The sequence below is a fragment of the Daphnia pulex genome, chromosome 7 (assembly GCF_021134715.1).
Source record: "Daphnia pulex isolate KAP4 chromosome 7, ASM2113471v1".
Lineage (NCBI taxonomy): Eukaryota > Metazoa > Arthropoda > Branchiopoda > Diplostraca > Daphniidae > Daphnia > Daphnia pulex.
In genome coordinates, this window is record NC_060023.1 from 1,294,312 (window position 1) to 1,318,401 (window position 24,090).

Consider the following 24,090-nt stretch of genomic DNA (forward strand, 5'->3'; position numbering starts at 1 on the left):
ACCTTAGATAAGAAAAAGAGTATAAATTAGTTTTAATGGTCCCGTTCAAATTTAGCCACACAGATAAGAATATTTGAATATGGTATGCAATTTAGCATAATGTAACCACTAATGTAAAAACATTGGTTTGCAGGTTTTATGTAGGCCTATAAACATCTGACGTTTAGTTTGGTAGAATCACAATGTCTACATGTCATGAAATTTTGTTGCTAATGAACTTCAAGGAAATCACACCAACAAAGACAAAAAATAAACAATTAGTTTTGTGATTAAGGTCATAAGGTGTTTGAGATATCAAGAGCACAGCATATGAGTTAGGTAGGTAAGCTGACCGTTTCATATCTAAAAACTTGTGAGAAGTTAAACATAGAAACACATTCTGACACTTTGAAATATGTTAGTACCTGTTAGGTACTGAGTATTTCCATTTAATTCACTAGATTTTACGAGAATATATTTGAGTAATCTTGGGTGTGTACTCAGTGTAGGAGTCAGGCAGTCCAGCCATCACGAGCCACAAACAAGACCACGTGATTTTATCGATTTTCTGGTTTTATTGCAATTGATTAAAACACAAATTATACTCTATCACTCACGTTAAGTGTTTTCTTCATCCAGGATTCTTCGTTTCTTCGAATTTTTATAAAACATAATCGCTTCATTTTAATTTTTACACGATGTTCGAGATTTGAGCGCCAAAAACAAAATGTTATCTTTTCACTTAACATGGTTGCCAAACCTCAAAATTGACATTTAGAAATAAAAAAGTTAAAAAAAATAGTGAATGGATTTTTAAATATTTATCTTTGAATAACATCGAGGAAGGGAGGGACAGGGGAGGGAGAGGGAGAGCGTGTTACTGTGTATGAGTTCATAATTTCATATGGAATAAAGTAGTGCGGTAATCGAAGGTGTTTACTACGTTTATGAATTACCTTGAGCGCCTTGAGCTACCCTCGTCAGTTAATACCTTTTGTTCTGCAAATCAATTTAAGTAATTTGCAGATTGCAACTTTAATCTATCGGAATTCGGATACTTAGATGATCTCAGGTTATTGGTAAAATTTAAATATTTGAATATTCCATTCTAGTGTGATTGATTCGAAATTGTATGATCGAAAAAGTAATTGCTATTTGCTATATTACTTGTTCCGCTGTTCGTATCTTTTTTCGCACCCGCCAAGTCCTTGAAGTCATAGTTCAGGTTGGCCACCATCTAGCGGCTGAATAAAAAACTCGACAGGGAGTAGAAATGACTCAAATAATCCCCTTCACGGTTAAACCAACCAAAATCGCCTTTTTCAAATCAAGAATTACTTACTGGATGTCATCGTCATCTTCGGCTGCATCCTCACGGTCGAACTCTTCGTTTATCTGTACTGTATGATTGTACAGGATTGGCTGAACTTCTTCGTCAACATTCAGCACCTCTTGTCACAAATGGTTGTAAACCGAGACTCTGTAGTCGGATGCCATAGCCAATAGATTAACTGAGGTTTATATAGGTCAAAATTTCGAAAGGATTTCAGAAACTAAGAAGTTTCGGCACACAAAATTTCCATTTTTCATCCGTTTTATTTGTATTTGAAAATTGAGCGCCAAAATTTCAGATTATGAATTTTCACCAAGAACATGGTTGCCAACTCAAAGCTTGAATGAAAATTTCTCTGCAAGAAATAAATAGCTAAACACGATTTTTTTCCCGTCTAAAAATATAAAATGTTTGATTAAGTTTTGTCGAGTTACAAACCAATTCATTTTGTTTAATATAAAAATCCGCTTAGATTTTTTCATACGGCGATTTGCTTTATTAGAAAGCACATTTTCATAGCATCAGTTATATCATATTATATCGGTATCAGAGAAAAAACAAACACAATGCCCTTGATCCCATTGCCTGCCGTTGCTAACGTAAAAATGTAGTAACATTCTAGAATGACGTGGCGTGGCAGTGCAGTATACTGATATATCACGAGTTGGCAACGTCCGCCTTTTAATGAATTTCCCTAGGAAATGTGTGGATAAAAGTTACTGGCAAGTTTGGGCGTGTTTCTGTTTGATGCAAGTTAGTTGTGAGGCGGCAATCTACGGTGCTGTGCATTGAAATTTATTTATTTAAAAGCAGCTTGGCGAGTTGCATTAGAATATGACTACAAAAAGTCATACAATTGAGCAGAAGAAGAGTAAATCAAATTAAAAAAAATTCAAAAGAAGTTAGCGATATTGCGCTTTGTGTCCGATACGCCCCACCCATTTCCTCCATTACGTAAGCCAAGGGGGACGGGTAGACCTTGGCTAAAGTGATCGATTTACTTTAATCGATATTTAGAATGTATCGATATACAAGGCATAAAGGAAGATGCTTAGAATGTTTTTCGTTTTCTCATTCAATAAGTCCTCGAAATGTGACTAGTACAAAGATTTACAAGTGAAGAAAAAACATGTTAAATAAGTTCATGCTGTGAAATCTAAATGGATTATCTGTCGGGGTATGTCCTCTATCTTTGTTAAACTTATTATCGGTTAACGTGTAATTTGTGTAAAATTTGTATGATATTGTCTTAATCAATAAACATTTATTACCTAAAGTTTACTTCTCACAAGAATCTTTAAGCTTAATGCTTTAAATTTTTCAAGACTTTATTTAAGTTGTGACTGACTTCTAATAAGGCGAGTAAATGCAGAGATTTTCTATAATTAGAATGTAGAGATAGATGTAATAGGGACTCAAAAGGGTATTATGAAATTTTAAGTTATTTGTTATATCCTTTCTTTCCCGAAAGAAATTATTTCGTTACAAATCGAAGGAGACAAGTAAATGAGCATTCTTTTCCAAATTGACCATTTGACCAATCCTCGTCCTCGTTTCAAGGAGTCGAGCAGGAAAAATATACTTAAGTTTTGGTCCCCCAGATGGCGAAGACGAAATTCAGCAGACGACGCAGCCTCCTATTTTCACCCGATTCACCCACCCAAAACCTCCCGATCTCCGATCCATCCGATCTGCTAGCAGCGCCAGGACGGAGGAATCAAGTTTTTGGCTTTTTGGTTGACTCGATTTTTCCTCGGGAGTGAGTTTTTAGGGCGAGTGATTTTCCCGCTCGTGAAAACGAAAGTGAATGAGTAGACCCGACAGAAGATCAAGATAGTTGGTCTTCAAGTTTTATGTTTTAACCCAAGTTTTCTAACACTTCACTGCGATTTAGATGACAATATTGCGTGCACATCAATATCTGTACTTCAGTGGTAAGTAGCTAGCTTCTTTCATAGTATTACTCACCAGCCATTAGTGATTTCAATGTGTATCATTTAACCTGTGTGAACTATGCCCGTAGAATTTGTCAGGTTTGTCACAGAGGTTGCTGTCTAAGAATTCCTAGTAGGTTTAGACACTATGCTTTCTTGTGTCTTGAATTGTAGTGTAATTGAAGATGTATCATAGTTAATAATTAGAAATGCTCAGTTTTTACACCTCACTTCTGTGTGTTACATCAACCTGTGGTTCAGACATAGTTCAACCTCGTGTAAAGAATTCTCAGAGACTGAAATGTCTGCGATATGGTTGATTTGAGTAATTACCTCAATTGAAACCTACCTCCCATGAAATTGCATGCTTGTGGTAAATGCTGTAAAAGGTTATAATCTTAGAACACATTATTATTTCGACATTTTTGGTTTTCTAGTTTCACATTCGATGACATCTACTCCTTCTAGTTGTAAATACCTAGTGTTTCAACTAGAAAATGATTTTGATCTACGTCATTATCATTTTGGTTTTGGTTCAAAATGGTCAGAGAGAGAACTGCTTTGAGTATGTAGATTTTCATTGTTCATTAATTTATTTAACAATTGTTCATCTTTAGTAACTCTCCTTCTGGTAAATAAATTTTCCAGTTATAATGATTCAAGTCAAGTGGCAGTGAAACCAGCGATAGACTTGTCGGGATCTGTTCCTCCAAGATATTCACTACTACAACCGGTACAGCTCCTATACAACAATTACGGCCCGTTTAAGATTAATTTTAAACGCATCGACAATGAAAACGTTTACAACTCTTTGAGAGACTTCTCTTTGAGGCTTTCCAAGCTGCCGTATTATTTGGAAAGAAACGGTACTTAAATATGCAAACTTATTCAGTGACTTCAGAGTATCCACTAATTAAATATTTTCCCTATGGATTACATAGTTTTAGGTACTATGTTGGTTGTATTGCTGGTCATACTCACCGTAACCCTGAACAAATACAAGCTCACTAGCAACCATCGCCGCAAATACAAGAAACTTAAAAGCAACCTAAATACTCTCACTAAAAAATTCGAGGAACAGCACAAGGTTTGAACAACTTGTAACACGTAAACTCCTGTAACATTTGATTATATCTAAATGATCTTTTTCACTATCACTTTTTAGGTTATAGGAAGACAAGATAGGTTCATATCGCAGCAGCACGAGAGGATTATTCGACTCAGCATCGAAAAGATGAAAGATTTCGGGTCCGACTTTGCTCAAGGCGTCAAAATCACTAGTCTTAAAGAGGCGGTTCAGCACATATTTGGTAGAAGTGCAAAAAATGTTGAAGACCAACATGTAATAATTGAGTGCTCCAAGATTAGAGATTTACTTAGGCCCAGCGACGGTGCCAACAACTCGGACTATGTAACAGGTATTCAACGAGATCTTTTGATTTGGTACTTGGAGGGAGTGAGAGGGTACCGACTTAAAAGTCCATCTGAGCTGGAAGACAAGCTGAGAAGATTTCCATGGGTGGTCGAAGACGGGAAACTGTCCCTCGTTAATGTGCGTAAATGCATTCGTTTTGTGCACAAAGATCTTAAACAAACCTTAGCCTTTTTAGCCCAAACGATTGATTGGGATGATTTGAATTCGTTTATTTCACCAAGACCCAAAAAAGGCAAAGCAAAGGGCCATGGACTTTATTTCCTTATGCACCATTTGTACGCTAGCCATTGCAAAGCGACCAGCGCTACTGCACACAATCCTCAAAGTCTGTTTTCTTTTCCGCCACCAGGAGAAATAGAAATAGATGCGCAGGGTAGAATTGAAACTGGGCCTGGAACAATCAAAATTAAAATGGGTGAAATCAAAATCTCTAAAGAGAAAATCCCAGAAGCAAAGAAACAACTGAAACGATCCCTTGTATTCTTTGCTGGTTTACATAAGTTAATTGCAGTCAACGACGATGTGTCCCCTTGTGCGTCCCCTATTTGTTACGATCTCATAGGATATATATTTATTTCGGGGGGAACTAACGTCACTAAAAACGAAGTGCTTCCACTGCCTCCCCTTGGAAAGATTTCGTACTTAATATTTAATTCTTGAATGCCATAAGTGCACCTTCCAGGAATAGAGTTCCCTTCTGCCGTTATCTTTATCATCAATATATTATATGAAATATTTTTATCCAGATGCTTTCTTCCATCAGACTATCCTTAAATAACCCCCATTTTAAAAATTAGTTTACAGACTGTTTTCTTTTCCAATTTTCAACATTTCCTTCCAAACGGTTGTTTTAATTTTTTTTTTTTGTTTTGATAATCAATTTTCTCTGTCTTGCTTTCCAATTTATTAAGAAGTCCTACTGAACTCTATTCTGGTGCTGCAATAAATGATCGATGCAGGTGTGTTTGTATAGATCATGTACCATTGTACCTGGCATTAATTTTTGCGAAAAATAAAAAATGTAAAAGTCTGGAGATATTCGATTTTAGCACAGGTTGAAGAGATAGTAATTCTCCGAGTGGTAGGTAAGTGAAGACCCAATCGGCCCTAGTTAAGACGAAACTTTTAAATCCCTGAAGTTTGTTAATACTACATTGAAACTTGAAAGCTAACGGTAATTTTGTTGGTAATTGTGACATTTATAAAATTCTCTTTAACTTTTGTGTGTTGTTTTTTCAGGTCAACTTCAGACTTTTAAGGACATAATCAAGAGTTAAGGAAGAGCTTTATACTTACGTTCCGGTTTGACTTGTTGCCGGAAGTTTTGATACCTTGACTGTAATGCATAATGTCGGAAGTTCAAATTCAAAATAACCGGCATTTTATTTTATTTTAAAAAAGTTGTTGGTTATCATCACTAGAATGCGCTGATGCGATCTTGGAGAAAAACAGCATGACAGACACATGTGTAAGTTTGTATGTTTAAAATTTGTGTCGATATCAAGAAAGAAAGCGGGACCTTGATATGGACTGCTTCTCCTTGAAAAGAGTTTTTATACAAAATTTTATGTTTGAATGCATGTAAGCGTTTATTCTACGAATAGACCTGCTATTTTTAATTTTTGAGCTGTATCTTATGAAATGTTTTTTTTTTATTCGGATGCCATCTTCCGCTGATCTATCCGCAATAACCCCTCTCCTTGTTTTGTTTACAGACTGTTTACTTTTTCAAAATTGCTCCTAATGTACCTAGGACAATTCTCAATGGATGAATTCAAGAAAGCCTTCCAACTGTTCGCATATCTTTTTGATAGCTGTAATCGATGAGGGAAAGACAGCTAAAATATGTGGTAAGTATTAGGCTTCAAGTCATGTCTATTCTTTTGTAGTCAAATCCTACAGTTACTTTCTGATGCAGACGAAGCCATTGGTCCTTTTTTAAAATGTCTCGCGAGAACTCGTTTGAGGAAGTGATTTCGCGCATCGCTGACTTAAATTAACAAAGGAAGCGCGCTGCTTTTTTTCCTTCAGGTATTTCCAACTTGTCTCGCTTAACCATTTTGATTTCTTCGTTAGCCCCTTTCCGACCCCAAACACTACCATATCCTCAGAGTAGGTGACGGTTTGGTCACTCATCATTGGTCACTGGTGACTCATCTCCAATTGTCATACCCAAATCATCCTATTTTCATTTCCTGACTTCCCAGTTTCCACGACGTTAATTTATTAATTTATTTTTTACTTTTTCTCCGTCTTTTTGTTTGACGGCAGGGCGCTACTCACTGTCTGAACGCAAAGATGACCAGACACGGTCAGGTCAGGTCCACATCTGACATTGTTTTCTGCTCCGTATTCATCCACATTTGCACAGCTACTGGTTGATGCAAGTCTTGGCTAAATTCGCCGTTTGGAAAGTGGATAACTCACAGTCACCATCTAGAACAACTAAGCCAGTTAGGAAACGCTGTCGTTCTCATTCACTTTCCCAGTAAGTTGCGACATTTTGAAGTTTTTTTTTAACGTTTGGGTGCTATTATATATTCTTTTATAATTTTAATCTTACTTAAAGTTTTTTTAAATTTTTTAATTGAGCAGTAGGTCCTTCACGGGTCTATTCTGAATCAGGACCAACAACACGAAATTTACTGACGACCGGTACATTGAGCTTTCTTAATTTTTTTTTTATGCCATAATGGTTTACTATCGATATGTTTCTCTTAAGTGGAACCAAACTTACTTTATTCCTGTTAATTTAACGATGTCAATTGGTTTGGTTTATTTGTAAGAGAACTTTGAAGATTTACTGAAATAAAGTTGTTGTTGAATTCAGCGCTTATAAAAATGCGTTATTTTATATTTTGTCCATAAGGTGGCTGGCATGTTTAGTGGTTGCTTGAAAAAGTTTTGAATTTGTAATACTAGATGTCTCTAGACGGCTAATGGTGGTTTGTTATGAAAAGTGTTTCAATGTGTTTCCCTAAATTGTGTTACGCCAGAGACCAGGGGGAGGCTTTCAACGACTGCTAGAGTTAATTGGCGACCTCTCCAAGAATTCACGTTTCATTTTTAAATAGTAATTTCCTGGCTAGTAAGTTGAAATTAAAATTCATTACACGACATGCCATGTACGAAAAGATCGCAACCAAGTACGCTCCCTGTCACACGTTCTTTTATACGGTTACATTTGTGATTTTTCACCAGCCCTGTCGAATTTTAGCTCTACGACGATAAGGAAAGTCTAAAAAATGAAGGCGACTTTAAATAATAACCTTATTATTTATGAAATGCAAATTGGCGTGATTTTGTAGAGGACGTGATGATGGATGTAAAATTCGCAAGGTTTTGGATTTTTTTTCAAGTTTTAGTGCAATAGTGCCATAGCCTTAGCAAGTAGACCCAAACTCATAAATAGGATTTAAAAACTTCATAATGATTAACGAACTAAACGAAGCCGAAATAGAAATAGTCCACCACAAAGTTAGAATCAGAATTACAGTTAATCACATTCGGCAAAATATTTATCAAACGTCAGAGCAGGGGTTAGAGAGGATGTATGGACGATATGGATGTATGGATCGATTCGGTTAGAGTTATTGATGATATACATCTATAACTCTGATTCGATTCTCGATTCTTTTTTAAAAGCAGGCGCCCTGTTGAGCGCGAGCTAATTGGTCAAGTCCTTTTATTTATTTTCAATTCAAAAAGATAATTCCCAAAGGGGCGAAGAAGAGGGTTTACCATTTCCCGTATTACTTTGGCTTTTGTTTCAACGGTAGTCTGCTGCTGCTGAACGCTGTTGTTATTTGTTAACTTATCATCGATTGCAATGAGGAGAACAGAAATCTTATCCTGCTGATCATTTATTGTTTTCGAATTCTAAAATCAAGTACTTGTTTTCTCGTAGCATTGTTATTTTGGTTGCGTTCATTGCTTTTTTAAACGATGTCGATCAAAGTTGATAAAAAGAAAGACGGTGTTACTTATTGTGTGACATGGAAAACGTTTAAAAGCCTCCTATTTTCGAACAGAGAAATCGATGAAATGTTCGAACTGAACACCCCATTAAGCAACTTTTCATTTAAAATCTCATTTACTCACAGTTTTCAGTTCAATTTTTTAAGTTTTAACACTGTTTGCATTGAACTGCGTTTGTCACTAATCAAATGCTCAAGCAACATTTCTAGTCTGTGTGGAGGAAAAGACGCCATCTTTAATTGTGACCATAATCTGCCTTGCTCTGTTTGGGTTACAATCAACGATGAAGAGGAAAGAAGAATAAATCTGGAAAAAGCTGTTGGATTAGATGAGTGGACTTCAGGAAAATTTAGTATCAAAACTTTTGGCAACCCCACCTTCCACCTTTGGTTGCAGTTTGCAAAACAGCTGACGGATGCCCAGCAAACACCATTAGCTGAAGATAAGGACAATGGGAAAGTTCCTAAGGTAAAAAATATTGTAATTCAAGTGTGAATAGTGTTTGCTTTAATCCCGTTTTAATGTTACAATGTATTAATTTCTATCTATAGTCTAAGGAGTTCTGTCGTGGCAAGCTGATTGCACTCGAGCAACTGGAGAAAGTGTTTGTCTAGCAAACGAACTGCGATGTCGAATGTCGAACAAGAAACAAATTTCCTACGTGGTGGCTGGTCTTGTTACCTCGATTGCATTGATTGCATTTTGCATCTGGGCAGGCGTCGGCGGATTTTTCGACAGGTTCAGTTATTCTCAAAAACAAAATGTAAGTTGAATCGAATTTTCTATTTCATCATTTGATACTTAATTTGTTGTTTGGCTTACTCAGGAGACGTCGGAGCCAGTGATGTCGATTAAAGATAGAAGAGGATTCATTTTCAGTCGATCGTCTGATCATCCGGAAACTGTTCGAATTATTGCCAGTGTCGCTACGTCAAAACCTGTGCCCATCACTCACCCCAATGTTTCCTCATCTTCCGGGGACCATTTGGCTAAAGTTCAGCGTTCTGAAACTATGGCGACATTAGCCAACGAAGGATCTAGCCAGTGGGCTCAACGCCAGCATTTAACCCCGACGCCCAAATCCTTTTTCGACCTACCCGACTCCCGAGTTTGGGGCCCTGCCTTGGTGCAGCAGCAGAGCCGAACGGCGAATCGAAACAACGAACGCTCGGATCTTTTTTACCAGCCGGTCGATGAGTCTATCAGAAACTGGGATCACGATTCTTTCAACATGAGCAAACTACTCAACACTGTCAGCCGCATCTTTGGCGTCGACTTGCAAGAAGAAGATCCTCACGTGAAAGCCAACGAGAATGCCATTAGCGCCGATCGCTCTTCCTGGGTGACGCTGAGTTATTTGAGTCTCAGCATCTTTCTTCTTCGCCAAATGGATCGACTCTTGAAGTTGCAATCGGAGCCCGTCGATCCGCTCCTGATGGAAGAAAGAGGCCGAAGCATGAGCAGCGCACTACAACCCTGGACTTACAATAGTTTGAACTTGCTTTTCACCGAACCCAGTAACAACACGGACGTGGAAAATGTAGTCAACAACGCTGCCGGTGAAGATTCGGCCGATGATTACCTCTGGGCTGCTCACAATATCCTGAAAGCTTCCAAGGATTCAAATGGCGAAGGTTTAGACTGTATTTGGTCTGCTTATTGCACGGAAATCAACAGCCGGGCAGCTCTGGAAGGTATATTTGTCAAGTGAAATTAATTTCTTCCATTGGTCGTAGCATTGAGAATGTGGGAATTTTATTGACAGGAGTGACAGGAGTAACAGGAACAATAGCAAAGATGAACGCTGTAGTGTTGAAAATGGCGACTGGCTGGCTGAGTCCATCTACCGCTATGATCAAATTGATTCGCGCCCCTTTTGACTGGAATGGAATCGACTGCAATAAAATATTCCCAAGGTATATAAATAAGCTTTTTCTCGTGACATAAATCTGATCTTTTCTTTTTTTGTGAAAGTTGTAAAGCGGATGATGCCGTAAATTACCTGGTCCGTCTAGCGACGACCACATCTGGTTCCAACTAAAATACGGAGAGGGGATACTATAACGGTGGAGGTGTTTCGGTTGGCATAAACACACCGGTCGAGTTCTGTTACGTTGTAATGTTCGTTAACTTGTCGCGTGTGTACGGGTTGGTTGGTGTATCATATCATTCTAATAAATCCTGATTATTGAGTACGTTTGGTTCCACGTTCAGCGTCTTGTAACCGAGCGGAATAAGGAAAGACGCGCGTTTTTACTACCGATACTCAAACAACCTCGTGTAAACCACAAAAGACAATGGGCAATTCGAAGGATATGTAGTGTGAAAATGTTGAAATGCAGCAGGAGAAGAAAAAGGAAATTACCCACACTTTTCCGATTGAACAGTTTTATCGATGCGGATGCCGCAGTCATCTGGAGATCTCAACAAAAGGTAAATGTACTTGGAATACTTGGAATTACAAAAATTCCATTTCCAAGAAACAGACGAAAACATCCTTTCTGCAATTGGCCACTAGATGCTGTTGACATCAGTTTGTTTTGAATTTTGCAAAGAACCGACTGCATCCAGCTTCCGCAAGAATTTATTCCCAAAGCAATTTTAAACTACGGGTTTTAAGGAAGGGAAAAAAGTGTGTTCTTTATTTATTTTGAGGGGAATTTTTACTTACTGACGACTAAATTTTAAACTTAAATGAAGTTGCCTGATTTTGTCATTATAAAATAACGATTAACACTATTTTGCAATAATTATTCTTTATGGCCACCTAGTAGAGGAATTTTGAACTGCTCTATCGAATCACATGCATGATTGCTTGTTGTCGTCTGGTTTATTTCCACGTGGCGAATTGTTAGACCGAACACCGAAGAAAGGAAATTATATTTATATTTAAATATAACTGAGATTACTTTGATCTTCTCATAATTATTTTATAGAATTTTGTTTTTAAGACCACGTAATATGGAAAGAATCTAGGCAAACAGTAATTTTATTGTTTAAGACTAAATTCTGTTGATTTGGGACACAAAGCTGCATAAAGCATCAACACATTTTTTTAAAAAGTTTCTGCGTTAAGAAACTGATGGCCTGTTGCAACTATTACCCTTTTCAATCACCAAATTCTGCATGATAGAAATCAATGTTTTCCTGTGCACATGCAATGCTTCATATAAAGTTGAGAAATGAGCTATATCATAATTATTGCAAAATTTTCTGTTTTTTTAACCCTCACTAAATTTTTCACTTATTTTAACAGATTAGCAAGGGGCATTAAATATGAAATGGACACATGCATGGAAATATTTCAAAACAGGATGTTGAATTGGGCTAACTATTGAAAGTCCTGAATGCTGCAATGCATACGTTTTATTCTAACTAAAGAGGTCACACTATTTTACTGCTTATCATAATTTTCATTACTTCACTGTGGAGCTTAAAGCTACCTTTCTTGTAGGTCTGAGTGCCATCTCTCAAGTGTACACTATCAACGATAGTTCAGTTTGCAAGAGGAAACTTTTGACTCAAATCTTCAAACCTTTTCTTCTTTCAAAAGAAATTAGTAAGCCTATTTATGCAATGCTTGAAATATTTGTTAGACCTAAATTCTTATTTACATTGTTTTAAAAGCTGCCACTCTTTCTACGACCAACATGAAGACCAGCACTAGCAGCACTTAGAGGTTAGAACTCTACGAAGTTAAAAACCAACTTCAGCCCAAGTACCAATAATCACATTGGTATTAGGGTTAGTTAAAATTAGTAGTTTGAAGTTGAGGTAAACCAAGAAGAAGATGAAACAGCCGTCACATTCAAAATTTCTTTTTAAACTTGTTTTTATATTTTATTAATCATAGACCATATGGAGAATCAGTGCTTGTGCAATTATAGTCGAGAATAAAGGAATAAAAAAACAGATGATGCTTAATTTCCCCAGTTGACTGCCTATATTGAAGTCATCGTCAATCAGGAGCGACAACAAGGTGCAGTAACATCGGCCCGGTCTTTAGAAGTGATCTTCAATTCAACAGCAGCTGCCAAATGGTCCTTGGATTACGAAGTTTTTCTTAGTTATTCTTCGTTCAAGATTAAAAATTCCGCGAGGTTCATGTAAAAAAATAAGTAATCACATGGAACCGTGGACACATTTCAAAAACAAAACAAAATTGTCTTTCATACTTCTCTTTATTCAGATGCCAATATTGTCCACCCTTTCATTCGTGACGCCATTCGTGAAATTGTTGGAACATGACTGACTGTATTCTAGCTAGGTAATATTATTTGTGCAAATTTTTAAGCTAATAAAACTATCTTTTGTGATAATGAATAAGCCAGTTAAGTATTATCTACGTTATCTTCAAATAACCTAATTAGGTCAAGATGTTGGCATTAGATCCCCCCCCCCTCAGCATGCATGAAGCAAAATTTGAAATTAACACTTACACTTAGTTACATGAGTTGACTTGCAGAAATGTGAGATGATGTTGTCAAGCCAGCGTCATCACAAGGATTAAAGGGGAGGAGAGACAAAATAACTGTTTCAAGGCTGTTCGCTACCAAACGATGTTGAGTTCAAATTGGGTCAATAAAGGTTACTCCTCCCTATTTTCATCTGACCTCGAATACTGAAAAATACCTCCAGGGTTTTTGCTGCGGGAAATCGGCGTGCCGATGGGCATTCCAGAGACCAAAAAATGCTCAGTAGTCCACGTATTCGCACGGTGTGCACTTGTCTCTAGTTTGCTGCTGTAGTTTTGCATCTTCACGCCTTTGCACTTGGATTAATTTCGTTTCATGCATTGCCTACACAGTTTTTCGTGGTTTCTCTGTAGTGTTTTGTGTCGTTGATGGTCGTAGATTTCGTTTTACTATCTCATCACTATATCAGCACAATTGCATCTGCACTGTAATAGTCTTGTAGTGTTCGTAGATTGATTCACCTTCTTTGTTGTCCACACCAGTAGCTACTTAATTAGAGTAAGCCAATCTAGATAAGGTTAAAGTTAAGTATAAGTTAAGGATATTGTAGGTTAAGCCGTTAAGCTAAGCTAAGGCTATTATAGGTTAAGCTAAGTTAAGGTTTAAGTTCACGATAGAGTTAGTTGCCAATTTACTGTGATGGCTCTGTGGTGTAGAAAATTCGTCTTTAGCAATCCCCAACCCTAACGTGTCAACTAATAACCTTTTTTCTTTCAGGAAATTGCAATCTAAATTCAATGTTTTAGCTGTATATATTCTATTTTTGCTTAATTGATTATGGTTTAAAAAAACTATAAAGTTTATCCATAATTTGTCGTTGATGTAATTAGGATCATGGACCGGAGAGGATCGCCGCCGCCACTACAAGATAGGACCCTGGCCCACGGGTCAAAGGTACATTTCATTTGATTTTAAATGCCTTCAACTTCTTTTATTAATGTTTTTGGATTTTCTTTAGACTGGAGAGGATCGCCGTCGCCCTCGTCGCAGCCCTCGCCGCCGCCGCCCTCGCCGCCGCCACCACCACCACCGGAGCCGCTTCAAGATCGCCGCACGCTAGGACCTTCGCCAATGGATCTCAGGTATATTTTTTAATTCTAAGTGTCTAACCATACTTTTTTTTATGTACTCTAGATGGGACCCAAGACCAAGGAGGATCGCCGCCGCCACTACAAGATCGTCGCTTCAAGATAGGACCCTGGCCCACGGGTCGAAGGTACATTTCATTTGATTCTGAATGCCTTAGACTTCTTTTGTTAATGTTTTTTGGATTTTCTTTAGACTGAAGAGGATCACCGCCGCCGCCGCCGCCACCGCCGCCACCATCGGAGCCGCTTCAAGATCGCCGCACGCTAGGACCTTCGCCAATGGATCCCAGGTATATTTTTTAATTCTAAGTGTCTAACCATACTTTTTTTTATGTACTCTAGATGGGACCCAGGACCAAGGAGGATCGCCGCCGCCACTACAAGATCGTCGCTTCAAGATAGGACCCTGGCCCACGGGTCGAAGGTAAATCTAATTTGATTTTAAATGCCTTAAACTTCTTTTTTTAATGTTTTTGGATTTTATTTAGACCGGAGAGGATCGCCGCCACCACCACCGGAGTCGCTTCAAGATCGTCGCACGCTAGGACCTTCGCCAATGGATCTCAGGTATATTTTTTAATTCTAAGTGTCTAACCATACTTTTTTTTATGTACTCTAGATGGGACCCAGGACCAAGGAGGATCGCCGCCGCCACTACAAGATCGTCGCTTCAAGATAGGACCCTGGCCCACGGGTCGAAGGTAAATTTCATTTAATTTTAAAATGCCTTAAACTCATTTTGTTAATGTTTTTTGGATTTTCTTTAGACTGAAGAGGATCACCGCCGCCGCCACCGCCGCCACCATCGGAGCCGCTTCAAGATCGCCGCACGCTAGGACCTTCGCCAATGGATCTCAGGTATATTTTTTAATTCTAAGTGTCTAATCATCCCTTTTTTTTATGTACTCTAGATGGAACCCAGGACCAAGGAGGATCGCCGCCGCCACTACAAGATCGTCGCTTCAAGATAGGACCCTGGCCCACGGGTCGAAGGTAAATTTAATTTGATTTTAAATGCCTTAAACTTCTTTTTTTAATGTTTTTGGATTTTATTTAGACCGGAGAGGATCGCCGCCACCACCACCGGAGTCGCTTCAAGATCGTCGCACGCTAGGACCTTCGCCAATGGATCTCAGGTATATTTTTTAATTCTAAGTGTCTAACCATACTTTTTTTTATGTACTCTAGATGGGACCCAGGACCAAGGAGGATCGCCGCCGCCACTACAAGATCGTCGCTTCAAGATAGGACCCTGGCCCACGGGTCGAAGGTAAATCTAATTTGATTTTAAATGCCTTAAACTTCTTTTTTTAATGTTTTTGGATTTTATTTAGACCGGAGAGGATCGCCGCCACCACCACCGGAGTCGCTTCAAGATCGTCGCACGCTAGGACCTTCGCCAATGGATCTCAGGTATATTTTTTAATTCTAAGTGTCTAACCATACTTTTTTTTATGTACTCTAGATGGGACCCAGGACCAAGGAGGATCGCCGCCGCCACTACAAGATCGTCGCTTCAAGATAGGACCCTGGCCCACGGGTCGAAGGTAAATTTAATTTGATTTTAAATGCCTTAAACTTCTTTTTTTAATGTTTTTGGATTTTATTTAGACCGGAGAGGATCGCCGCCACCACCACCGGAGTCGCTTCAAGATCGTCGCACGCTAGGACCTTCGCCAATGGATCTCAGGTATATTTTTTAATTCTAAGTGTCTAACCATACTTTTTTTTATGTACTCTAGATGGGACCCAGGACCAAGGAGGATCGCCGCCGCCACTACAAGATCGTCGCTTCAAGATAGGACCCTGGCCCACGGGTCGAAGGTAAATTTCATTTAATTTTAAAATGCCTTAAACTCATTTTGTTAATGTTTTTTGGATTTTCTTTAGACTGAAGAGGATCACCGCCGCCGCCACCGCCGCCACCATCGGAGCCGCTTCAAGATCGCCGCACGCTAGGACCTTCGCCAATGGATCTCAGGTATATTTTTTAATTCTAAGTGTCTAATCATCCCTTTTTTTTATGTACTCTAGATGGAACCCAGGACCAAGGAGGATCGCCGCCGCCACTACAAGATCGTCGCTTCAAGATAGGACCCTGGCCCACGGGTCGAAGGTACATTTTATTTGATTCTGAATGCCTTGGACTTCTTTTACTAATGTTTTTTTGGATTTTCTTTAGACTGAAGAGGATCACCACCGCCGCCGCCGCCGCCACCACCACCACCGGAGCCGCTTCAAGATCGCCGCACGCTAGGACCTTCGCCAATGGATCTCAGGTATATTTTTTAATTCTAAGTGTCTAATCATCCCTTTTTTTTATGTACTCTAGATGGAACCCAGGACCAAGGAGGATCGCCCCCGCCACTACAAGATCGTCCCCGCCGCAGCAAAGGACTTCGAAGATCTTTAAATGGTACGGTATAACTATTTCTTGTCTAAGGTTGTGTGAGTGTTTTATCGTGTTAAATGTGTGTGTGTAAGTATACATTTGTTGTTTATTCCCTATCCAATATAACCTTACCTTCACATTTACGGTATATCATTATGGTCTAGAAATAGTAGTCACTCCAATACCATAATCCTATTTTCCATTCACATCACTCTTTTGGTTAGCCAAGGTAAAAATTTAGTTTTTCTGGTCTAGATTTAGTTTAGTTATAGTTTTAGTGTAATATAAGTTTAGTTTTAGTTTAGTTTTTTAGTGTTCTAGACGGTGGATAAGTGTTTTAGTTTAGTTTTAATTTAGCATTAGTTTAGTTTTAATTTAGCATTAGTTTAGTTTTAGTTCAAGTTTAGTTTAGTTTAGTTTGTTGAGTACTTTAGTTTGGTTTAGTTTTATTACAGATAATTGGATAATTGGTTACCATCTAGGTAGTTGTTAATGTAGTTTGGTTTTACCTTATCATTATAAATATAAAAGCCGTTATTAAAAGTGGAAATTGCTATACATTCCACGTCTTTCTCTTGGTGTAAATTCTGGCAAGGCCATTCAAGATTCATCGGCGTTTATGTTCGTTGTTTGATAACTTTGATTAACCAGAGGGAACATTGAGGCAATATCGACTACTGCGCTTACTTTTTTCGCTGAGCTGTGTTAGTCTTTTTTTTTTGTTTTTTTTTTTTCTGTTTTCCGAAATCTTGAATGACACATATCTCGAATCTGAATTCTGATTATCATAATATTTCACATATCTGAAGTATTTTTGTTTCGCAACGTCATACAAATTGATCGCATCATTCGCATGTTCGGCTGTTCGCATCATTCGTCATTTCGTCTGCTGTGGCGTGGTTTGGTCTGATCTGAGGCCTTTTCCTGATACCAGCTTTCTTGGGGAATTTCCCAAGAAAAAGCCTAAGCTGTGCGGAGTGTTGTGGACGCTGGACTTTTGACTAAACTTGTCGACTGCTTCCAAGTTCAGTGTTGTGTATTTGCGGGCACACCAGGAAACGTATTCAAGTAAGTACTGTCTATTTGATGTAATGTAAAACACACTCAAGCTTTTTTTACAAAAATTTAATCTTTCAGAATTTGGGAAACCAGAGCATGGTCAGTCGAGATCTGGTATGTGATGGACTTCACTATCACAGCAACCGCTTTTAATGTTAATTATATTTTTATGATATTACAGATGAAGCAATAAAAGGCCAATCAACTATCATGGTTACTGTAGCTGGAATAGTGAGATATGAAAAAAAAGCCTGCACAGCCATTTCGTCAAGATTTCCTCATAACAGCACAAGAGAGTAAATGGAAAGTTGTTTGTGATTGCCTTCGCTTCCAGAAAGTTCTTTCCTAAATACTTACAATACAGTAATATTTTGACTAAACATTTATGTTTTGTTATTTATTTGAGATAGCATGTACTAGTAAATTATCATGGATTCACGAAAGGTTTGCCGATAAAAATATGGGAAAATTATGGTTGAATTTAGGTCTCAAGTTGTTGAGGAAGAAAATAGAAAGGCACATGTTGAATTCGACCGGAGGACCAACCCTGCAAATAGGAACGTAAAAAAAAAGTTAACTCGAGTGTTTTTTAAATTAAGAGTTGCAAAAACATAATATTACCACAGTTAGAAGGGATCCGTTTTCAAAATCAGGTTTAAATTGAATCGTAGTTGCCACTTCATCAAGTTCACCTTTCATCACGCCACTGAAATAAAAGTAAGTGTTGAAATACGAATAATATTTTTGTTAGTAATTATTAATACCATGGAAACAAACTCAAAGTTGGCGAATATAAGGTGCGGAATAGGGCCACATAATCTGTAGTTCGAAAAATGACAACCAATCTTTCTCCTCGGGAATCCCACACAAGATCTTGTACCAGACCACCAAATCTGCATTGAAGCTATCGGTAGTGTGAATGCTAAGTTGTATTAGTATATAAAGCCATACCTCTCAGTTTCTTCTGTTAAAGACTGAGTTTCTGTGAAGTCAGCTACCACAGTCGAGGCTTTTGTTGAGGAGCTCTGAAAGAATAACATTTGGAATGACATATAATATTAACATAACAGTTCAGTAGTTCCTACCTTACCCACACAATCAAGTATGAGGTGGACGGAATCTGCAAAAATTGCTTTCGTTCCACACGGGCTCCATGCCGCTGCCTGAATATGACCGTCCATCACATACCAGATCTCGACTGACCATGCTCTGGTTTCCCAAATTCTGAAAGATTAAATTTTTGTAAAAAAAGCTTGAGTGTGTTTTACATTACATCAAATAGACAGTACTTACTTGAATACGTTTCCTGGTGTGCCCGCAAATACACAACACTGAACTTGGAAGCAGTCGACAAGTTTAGTCAAAAGTCCAGCGTCCACAACACTCCGCACAGCTTAGGCTTTTTCTTGGGAAATTCCCCAAGAAAGCTGGGTATCAGGAAAAGGCCTCTGGTCTGTTAGTATGGTTTCTTACAACAACAACTGGGAAGAGTGAGTGATTCACGCTGAGTTGATAATAGAAGGCAATTAATCATTTAAAAAATAAACATTTGTGTGTAGGTAATGCAGCAAGAAAGTAAAAAGTGATAAAATTGCAGTTTGAATCTGGTTCAGACATGGACACATGAAGATCCTCAAGTTTAAATTTAACTAGGTAATATTTGCCATCCTTCACATTCAAATTTTCCTCAATGCTTATTAAAATTTCTTTAATGATCACATGGGATGAAGAAAGAGCTTGTGGGATACAGGCTAAAGATGAAATACAAGATTGGTGTTGACCAAAGCAATCAGCAGTATATAATGTGATTCAAGAGAATTGATCGTAACATGGTGTATCCAAACCAAGTAATAAAATTATGATTTTAGTTAAATATTTTCCCCTGATTTCGTGGTATATTTCTGTTTGCAGCCAAAGTTGTAACTAGACAGCTTTAGACAAGTTCGTCTTCATTGAAAGTCAAATCAAGCTTCCACAAATTGCAGCTCATGGACATTGTGTTGACTCCACCCAAGTTGTAAAACCAGAAAAAGAATTTCTCATTCTCATGCAGTGGCAATAGTTGAAGAAAAGTTGTCCGAAGATCTAAATGACACAGAATTTTACACTTGCAATTTCAAGCAACTGTTGGGCTTCGGTAACCAAGTTTGAAAGGGATTTCAATAGATTTGAATAAAGAAAATTCAAAACGTTTGAGAAAGAGCTGAAACACGAAAAATCCAATCATTACTGGAGTAGAGATCTCATTGCTTGGTGCCTACCGTGACTTATTGGTCTAGCTCTACGACGGTAGAAGAAAAATGCTGCTGGTGTAGGACGTTGATAGTGTTGCACTCATCCCCTGACGGCAGAAGAACAAGAGATCCAGGTCCTCTATTTATTGGCATCACGCATCACCCCATTGATTTCACGTGACACGAATCGACACAAATTGCTGGATTAGATTGACGACTCATTTAAAAAAAAAATGGACGACAACGCAAACGGACCTCAGGCGAGAGACGATTTTGAAAATGGTTTATCCCGACTGCTAATTCAGACGAATCTTGATTTCGAATTTGATAACATTGCTGGACCGTCAAAAGCCTTCCATTAATCCCTGCTGAAAGATGAAACTTTCTTCTGGACCTACGTTAGAAGAATCTTTGCAGATCGATTGCCCTTACCATGTTATAGGATACCAAAGCCATTCACTAGAACTCACCCGAAAAAAACTGGTCGACTTTGACGAGTCTTTCGCGAAAATCGATAGTTTGGCAGCCATCGTCGCTTCCGCCCGAATTACAAGAAGTCATCCTTTTCGATTTTCTTGGTATGTCACAATCAAAATTACGTGATTGTTTTTCTTATCTGAATTTATATTTTTAGAACTACAGGAGAAAAACTGAAGTTTGTCCGATCGCGTATCATAAGCAAAGTGCGAAATTATTCACACTCACATTTCCTAATCTGAAATTAAAAACAGAACAAAGCATTAATCAGGTTAGTACTGCAACTACCTTTTGTACTTACTTTTACCATCGAATTTTAACGCCACTCTCATCTGAGCCAATGATATAACCCATAACAAGATGCGGAGTGAAGGGCTTTCTTTCCCGTTCGGAGCAGAATATTTTTTTGATATTTTCCCCTGTATAAGATATTAACTTGCCCCGGTGGCATGTGTTGGTTTTCAATGCCACTACTCAGTGATCTTACAAACGAATGCACATGTTTGACACATGCATACGCTTTGTCACTGCCATCAAGTCCCACCAAGTCTCACACGCAATGGCGTATATACAGGAATACGGAATCATTTCATTGCCGCTCAGCTTCACAGAGAATAATATAGTTATGCTGTGATAGGTTTATGAAGTACCTATATTTTAACAGTCTTGAGATATTTTATATCTAAAAGCGCTACTAACTTGTACCGTAAGATTTAATATCCGTTTTTTTACTACCCTAGTTTATCTCTCTTCATTCCGATTCCCTCACTACGCTTCTACTCAACTGTCAACACCTTTCATTCGCATAGTTGACCATTTGAATCTTGATATAATAGTGGTCGCTTCCGTGCCGCTGTTACACACCTGCAGTCACTCACCACGGACTATGCCCAGGTACCCGACAATTTACTTATTAGTGACTGACGTTAGGTTTTTTAAATAAAGAATGTATTCAAGAATTTATTAGAGTTCTATTGTCGGGTATTTTTAATAATATTTAAAAAAGCTAATGTAAAAAAAAAATTCTTTGTATGCGACAGTAGAACTCCAAAGACATAAGAACTCCTTTTATAAATATTATTAAAAATACCTGACAAAAGAATTCCAGCAATCCAGCACGACAGTAGAACTGCACTACGCGAAAATAGAACTCCAATAAAATCTTTAATTATTTTTATGATCAACAGTAGTACTACATTGAATTTTAATTATTTTAAATGTCCGACAATAGAACTCCAACAATTTTAAAACTATTTTCATGTCCGACAGTAGAACTCAATTGAATTTTATATTTCAAATGTCCGACAATCCATCCATCCTTGATTCCTTTCCCGTACAGTCAAACGTGGTAATCGTGGAGGAATCTTTTGGCTCCGTCAGTAGGTGGCTAAAATCAAGTTGTCCCCCAGCCGCCAGATGACGCAAGTGTCTTTGAGAGGACGAAATTTGCTCCATTTTGTTCCGAAACGCCATACGCCAAGTGAAAAGGTATTCCAAATACGTTACGGAATTGCGGTGTCGATCTACATTTTCAGCATTGAAATTTAATTGGTAAATTCTAGTTTGTATTTCTCAAATGTAATTAATCCTAGACGTTGCTGTGTGAATTTACAGGCAATCTGGCATATAATTTCCACTTGGCCGAATAATCGGTCACGTGGACTGAAACTGCTTTCCATTTTGCCGAAATGTCGTCCGTTGTTAGCTGTAACTGTTCGGATGTACGTCTCATCTCACGCAGAAACACTACAGAGGTAGTAGAGAAATTTTGTTGATCAATATCCCTGCAATGATGCTATAGATTTTATTAGTTGGTGTTCAGGTTGGAGATCCTGTTGCTTAGCTGTTGCAGAATGTGAGAACTCGAAAATTCTAAGCTCAATGGCTGGCATCATGGCCACACTCCACAGTGGTGTTGTTGCAGCCAGCTGGTGAAAGGCGAGATTGAGTCAAGTTGAGCTGCAGCTGCTGCATGCAGTTTATCGAGCTGGTGTTATCCTGAAGTGTCATTGCAGGAAGACTTTTTGAAATGGTAAGTTGATTGAATTGATTGGTTGTCACTTGAAAAGTCTTGCGTCTTTTTTAATTTAAAATTCAACTGACAAGTAAAGTAAGTAAAGTAAGATCTGATGTAGACAATAAGTGGTGTGATTTCTTGCTTCCAAATAATAGTTTTCGTAAAAGATATCAGATAGCGATCAGCTTCCTTTGAGTTAACAACTTTCTTCTGATAAACTAGAACAAAAATTTCTACTCTCTATTGCAAACTTTTTCTAACACTTAAGAATTAGATGTACAGAATTCTCTTTTCCTGATACTTAATCTTCATTTAAAATTTCATTTGCCAATGGAATCTTGGAAAAATGTCTGATGTCATTTGTTTTACACAATTTCTTTTGCATCTTAAGTTTGATCATGGAAAATGATATTCCTTTTTCCCCATAGGACTTGGTGTAACTTAAACTATTCCTGTTCTGTTCAATGTGCAGTGGTTTTGCAGCCTGTTTCCAGTTGAGAGAGGTGATTATGAAGCTGATACAGGATTGAAGAAAAAGAACTTAAGTAGCTGTGCTGGTGTTCTCCTGAAATTGCTGTGCCACAGGAGTTGCAGATAGTGTTTGGTTCCTCATAGAAGTTTACTTAAAGAGTCTGGAGATCAGCCACTTCTGCCTATAACTTGTGTAAAACTTCAAAGTTGTAAAAAATATACAAGTCGTGAACTAAACTTTTTTTATTATAAGTTATGAGACACAACAAACAAAAACATTAAAAGGAATTGCTTTATTGTCCCACCTCCACCCACAATTCCACCACATTTTACAATCACATACATACATACATACACTTATAAGTTAACCCGTTGGCTGCCACGCCATACAACCCGTAGGTTGCTCTCTACTACACTACGCGCCACGTCTGAAGGATCCGTGACCAAAGTGGGACTTGCCATTGCTGACAAGTCCGGGCTGACACGGTGACAGAAGAATCCATCACCGCATCGACAAGGGGGAAGTCCCTATAGTGCATTGCCTTAACAGGCGCCTTGCGGCAAGTTTTGGGCTGGTGCGACTTTCCAACCCCGCGGCATGAAAACCACGAGACCGAACAGCGCACGCAGCCCGTGCAAAGGAGCTAGGGGAGAACAAAGGCGTGGCAGACAACGGGTTAACTTACACAAACACAAACATGTTACCAACAACAAATGATGATCCACGCTGACATTTTAGAGATACCGGCGTTGTTTTGGTGTCCATCTTCTCGACGTCTCTTCTGCATTACCTGATTAAAGACAAAACAATTCTTATTTAGTGACATGCCAATAAAAGTTACATAATACAGATAGAAACAATAATCAGGGTTTTTTAGCTCAAATATTTAAATATGCAATTTTTTAAAGTTTAAATCAAGCTTGCAATGTTGAGAACTGTAAACAGAACAAAGCTCACTTGCTAGTCTTAAAAAAAAATTCCGGAAGTATACCGGAAGTAACCACAGCGCCTCAACCATTGAGCTGTCGTCAAATTAAACCACATATTCGTGATCCCCATGAAATTTGGGGTCGATTAGGTGTGATTTAAACGAAATCCAAAATTTGGCCAAAATCGAGAATTTTCCTGAACTATAGTTCAGGAAAATTTTCAAAACCGGAAGTACGAATACGTAAAAAAGATAACATGAACTTTACCCCAAATTTTACGAGGATCAC

General features: G+C 38.2%; 3 protein-coding genes and 3 long non-coding RNA genes across 15 annotated transcripts; 5 read left to right on the top strand and 1 right to left on the bottom strand.

The window, feature by feature from the left end:
* The first annotated feature begins 1,942 nt into the window (after positions 1-1,942).
* LOC124197112 lies at positions 1,943-5,715 on the top strand. Of its 5 annotated transcripts, none has more exons than XM_046592406.1 (6): positions 1,943-2,489; positions 2,914-3,619; positions 3,684-3,811; positions 3,895-4,112; positions 4,188-4,333; positions 4,412-5,715. In XM_046592406.1, the coding sequence occupies exons 3-6, from the start codon at positions 3,744-3,746 to the stop codon at positions 5,339-5,341; spliced, it is 1,362 nt and encodes a 453-aa protein (XP_046448362.1). In that variant the 5' UTR covers positions 1,943-2,489; positions 2,914-3,619; positions 3,684-3,743; the 3' UTR covers positions 5,342-5,715. The 5 variants fall into 5 exon arrangements, with proteins under 5 accessions (XP_046448362.1, XP_046448361.1, XP_046448363.1 ...); XM_046592405.1 differs by having other exon boundaries at positions 2,914-3,246; XM_046592407.1 differs by having other exon boundaries at positions 2,873-3,811.
* A 1,912-nt stretch (positions 5,716-7,627) lies between these two features.
* LOC124197113 lies at positions 7,628-10,854 on the top strand. Of its 2 annotated transcripts, none has more exons than XM_046592410.1 (5): positions 7,628-9,127; positions 9,211-9,422; positions 9,486-10,353; positions 10,425-10,575; positions 10,634-10,854. In XM_046592410.1, the coding sequence occupies exons 2-5, from the start codon at positions 9,294-9,296 to the stop codon at positions 10,698-10,700; spliced, it is 1,215 nt and encodes a 404-aa protein (XP_046448366.1). In that variant the 5' UTR covers positions 7,628-9,127; positions 9,211-9,293; the 3' UTR covers positions 10,701-10,854. The 2 variants fall into 2 exon arrangements, with proteins under 2 accessions (XP_046448366.1, XP_046448367.1); XM_046592411.1 differs by having other exon boundaries at positions 7,681-9,127; positions 10,434-10,575.
* Positions 10,855-11,408: 554 nt separating this feature from the next.
* Positions 11,409-14,003, top strand: LOC124197131. 4 transcript variants are annotated; one of them, XR_006875998.1, is made up of 5 exons: positions 11,409-12,042; positions 12,114-12,218; positions 12,287-12,433; positions 12,513-12,926; positions 13,965-14,003. It is a non-coding gene; the product is annotated as an uncharacterized LOC124197131 (long non-coding RNA). The 4 variants fall into 4 exon arrangements; XR_006875999.1 differs by lacking the exon at positions 13,965-14,003 and having other exon boundaries at positions 12,513-12,777; positions 12,849-12,978; XR_006875996.1 differs by lacking the exon at positions 13,965-14,003 and having other exon boundaries at positions 11,409-11,833; positions 11,916-12,042; positions 12,513-12,978.
* A 2,511-nt stretch (positions 14,004-16,514) lies between these two features.
* Positions 16,515-23,109, top strand: LOC124197128. The gene is made up of 11 exons (XR_006875993.1): positions 16,515-16,638; positions 19,134-19,163; positions 19,233-19,326; positions 19,404-19,520; positions 19,585-20,485; positions 20,542-20,655; positions 21,125-21,278; positions 21,768-21,935; positions 21,999-22,138; positions 22,196-22,416; positions 22,830-23,109. It is a non-coding gene; the product is annotated as an uncharacterized LOC124197128 (long non-coding RNA).
* LOC124197126 lies at positions 17,526-18,055 on the top strand. The gene is made up of 3 exons (XR_006875992.1): positions 17,526-17,682; positions 17,752-17,787; positions 17,855-18,055. It is a non-coding gene; the product is annotated as an uncharacterized LOC124197126 (long non-coding RNA).
* On the bottom strand, positions 18,056-19,105 carry LOC124197122 (aladin-like). Of its 2 annotated transcripts, XR_006875984.1 has the most exons (6): positions 18,967-19,105; positions 18,764-18,897; positions 18,625-18,698; positions 18,438-18,566; positions 18,295-18,379; positions 18,056-18,220 (listed from the first exon to the last, which is right to left on the bottom strand). XR_006875984.1 is itself a non-coding variant. In XM_046592423.1 (5 exons), exons 1-5 carry the CDS (start codon positions 18,852-18,854, stop codon positions 18,155-18,157), a joined length of 450 nt encoding a protein of 149 aa, XP_046448379.1. In that variant the 5' UTR covers positions 18,855-18,890; the 3' UTR covers positions 18,056-18,154. The 2 variants fall into 2 exon arrangements, 1 of the variants encoding a protein (XP_046448379.1); XM_046592423.1 differs by lacking the exon at positions 18,967-19,105 and having other exon boundaries at positions 18,759-18,890.
* Positions 23,110-24,090: the final 981 nt, after the last annotated feature.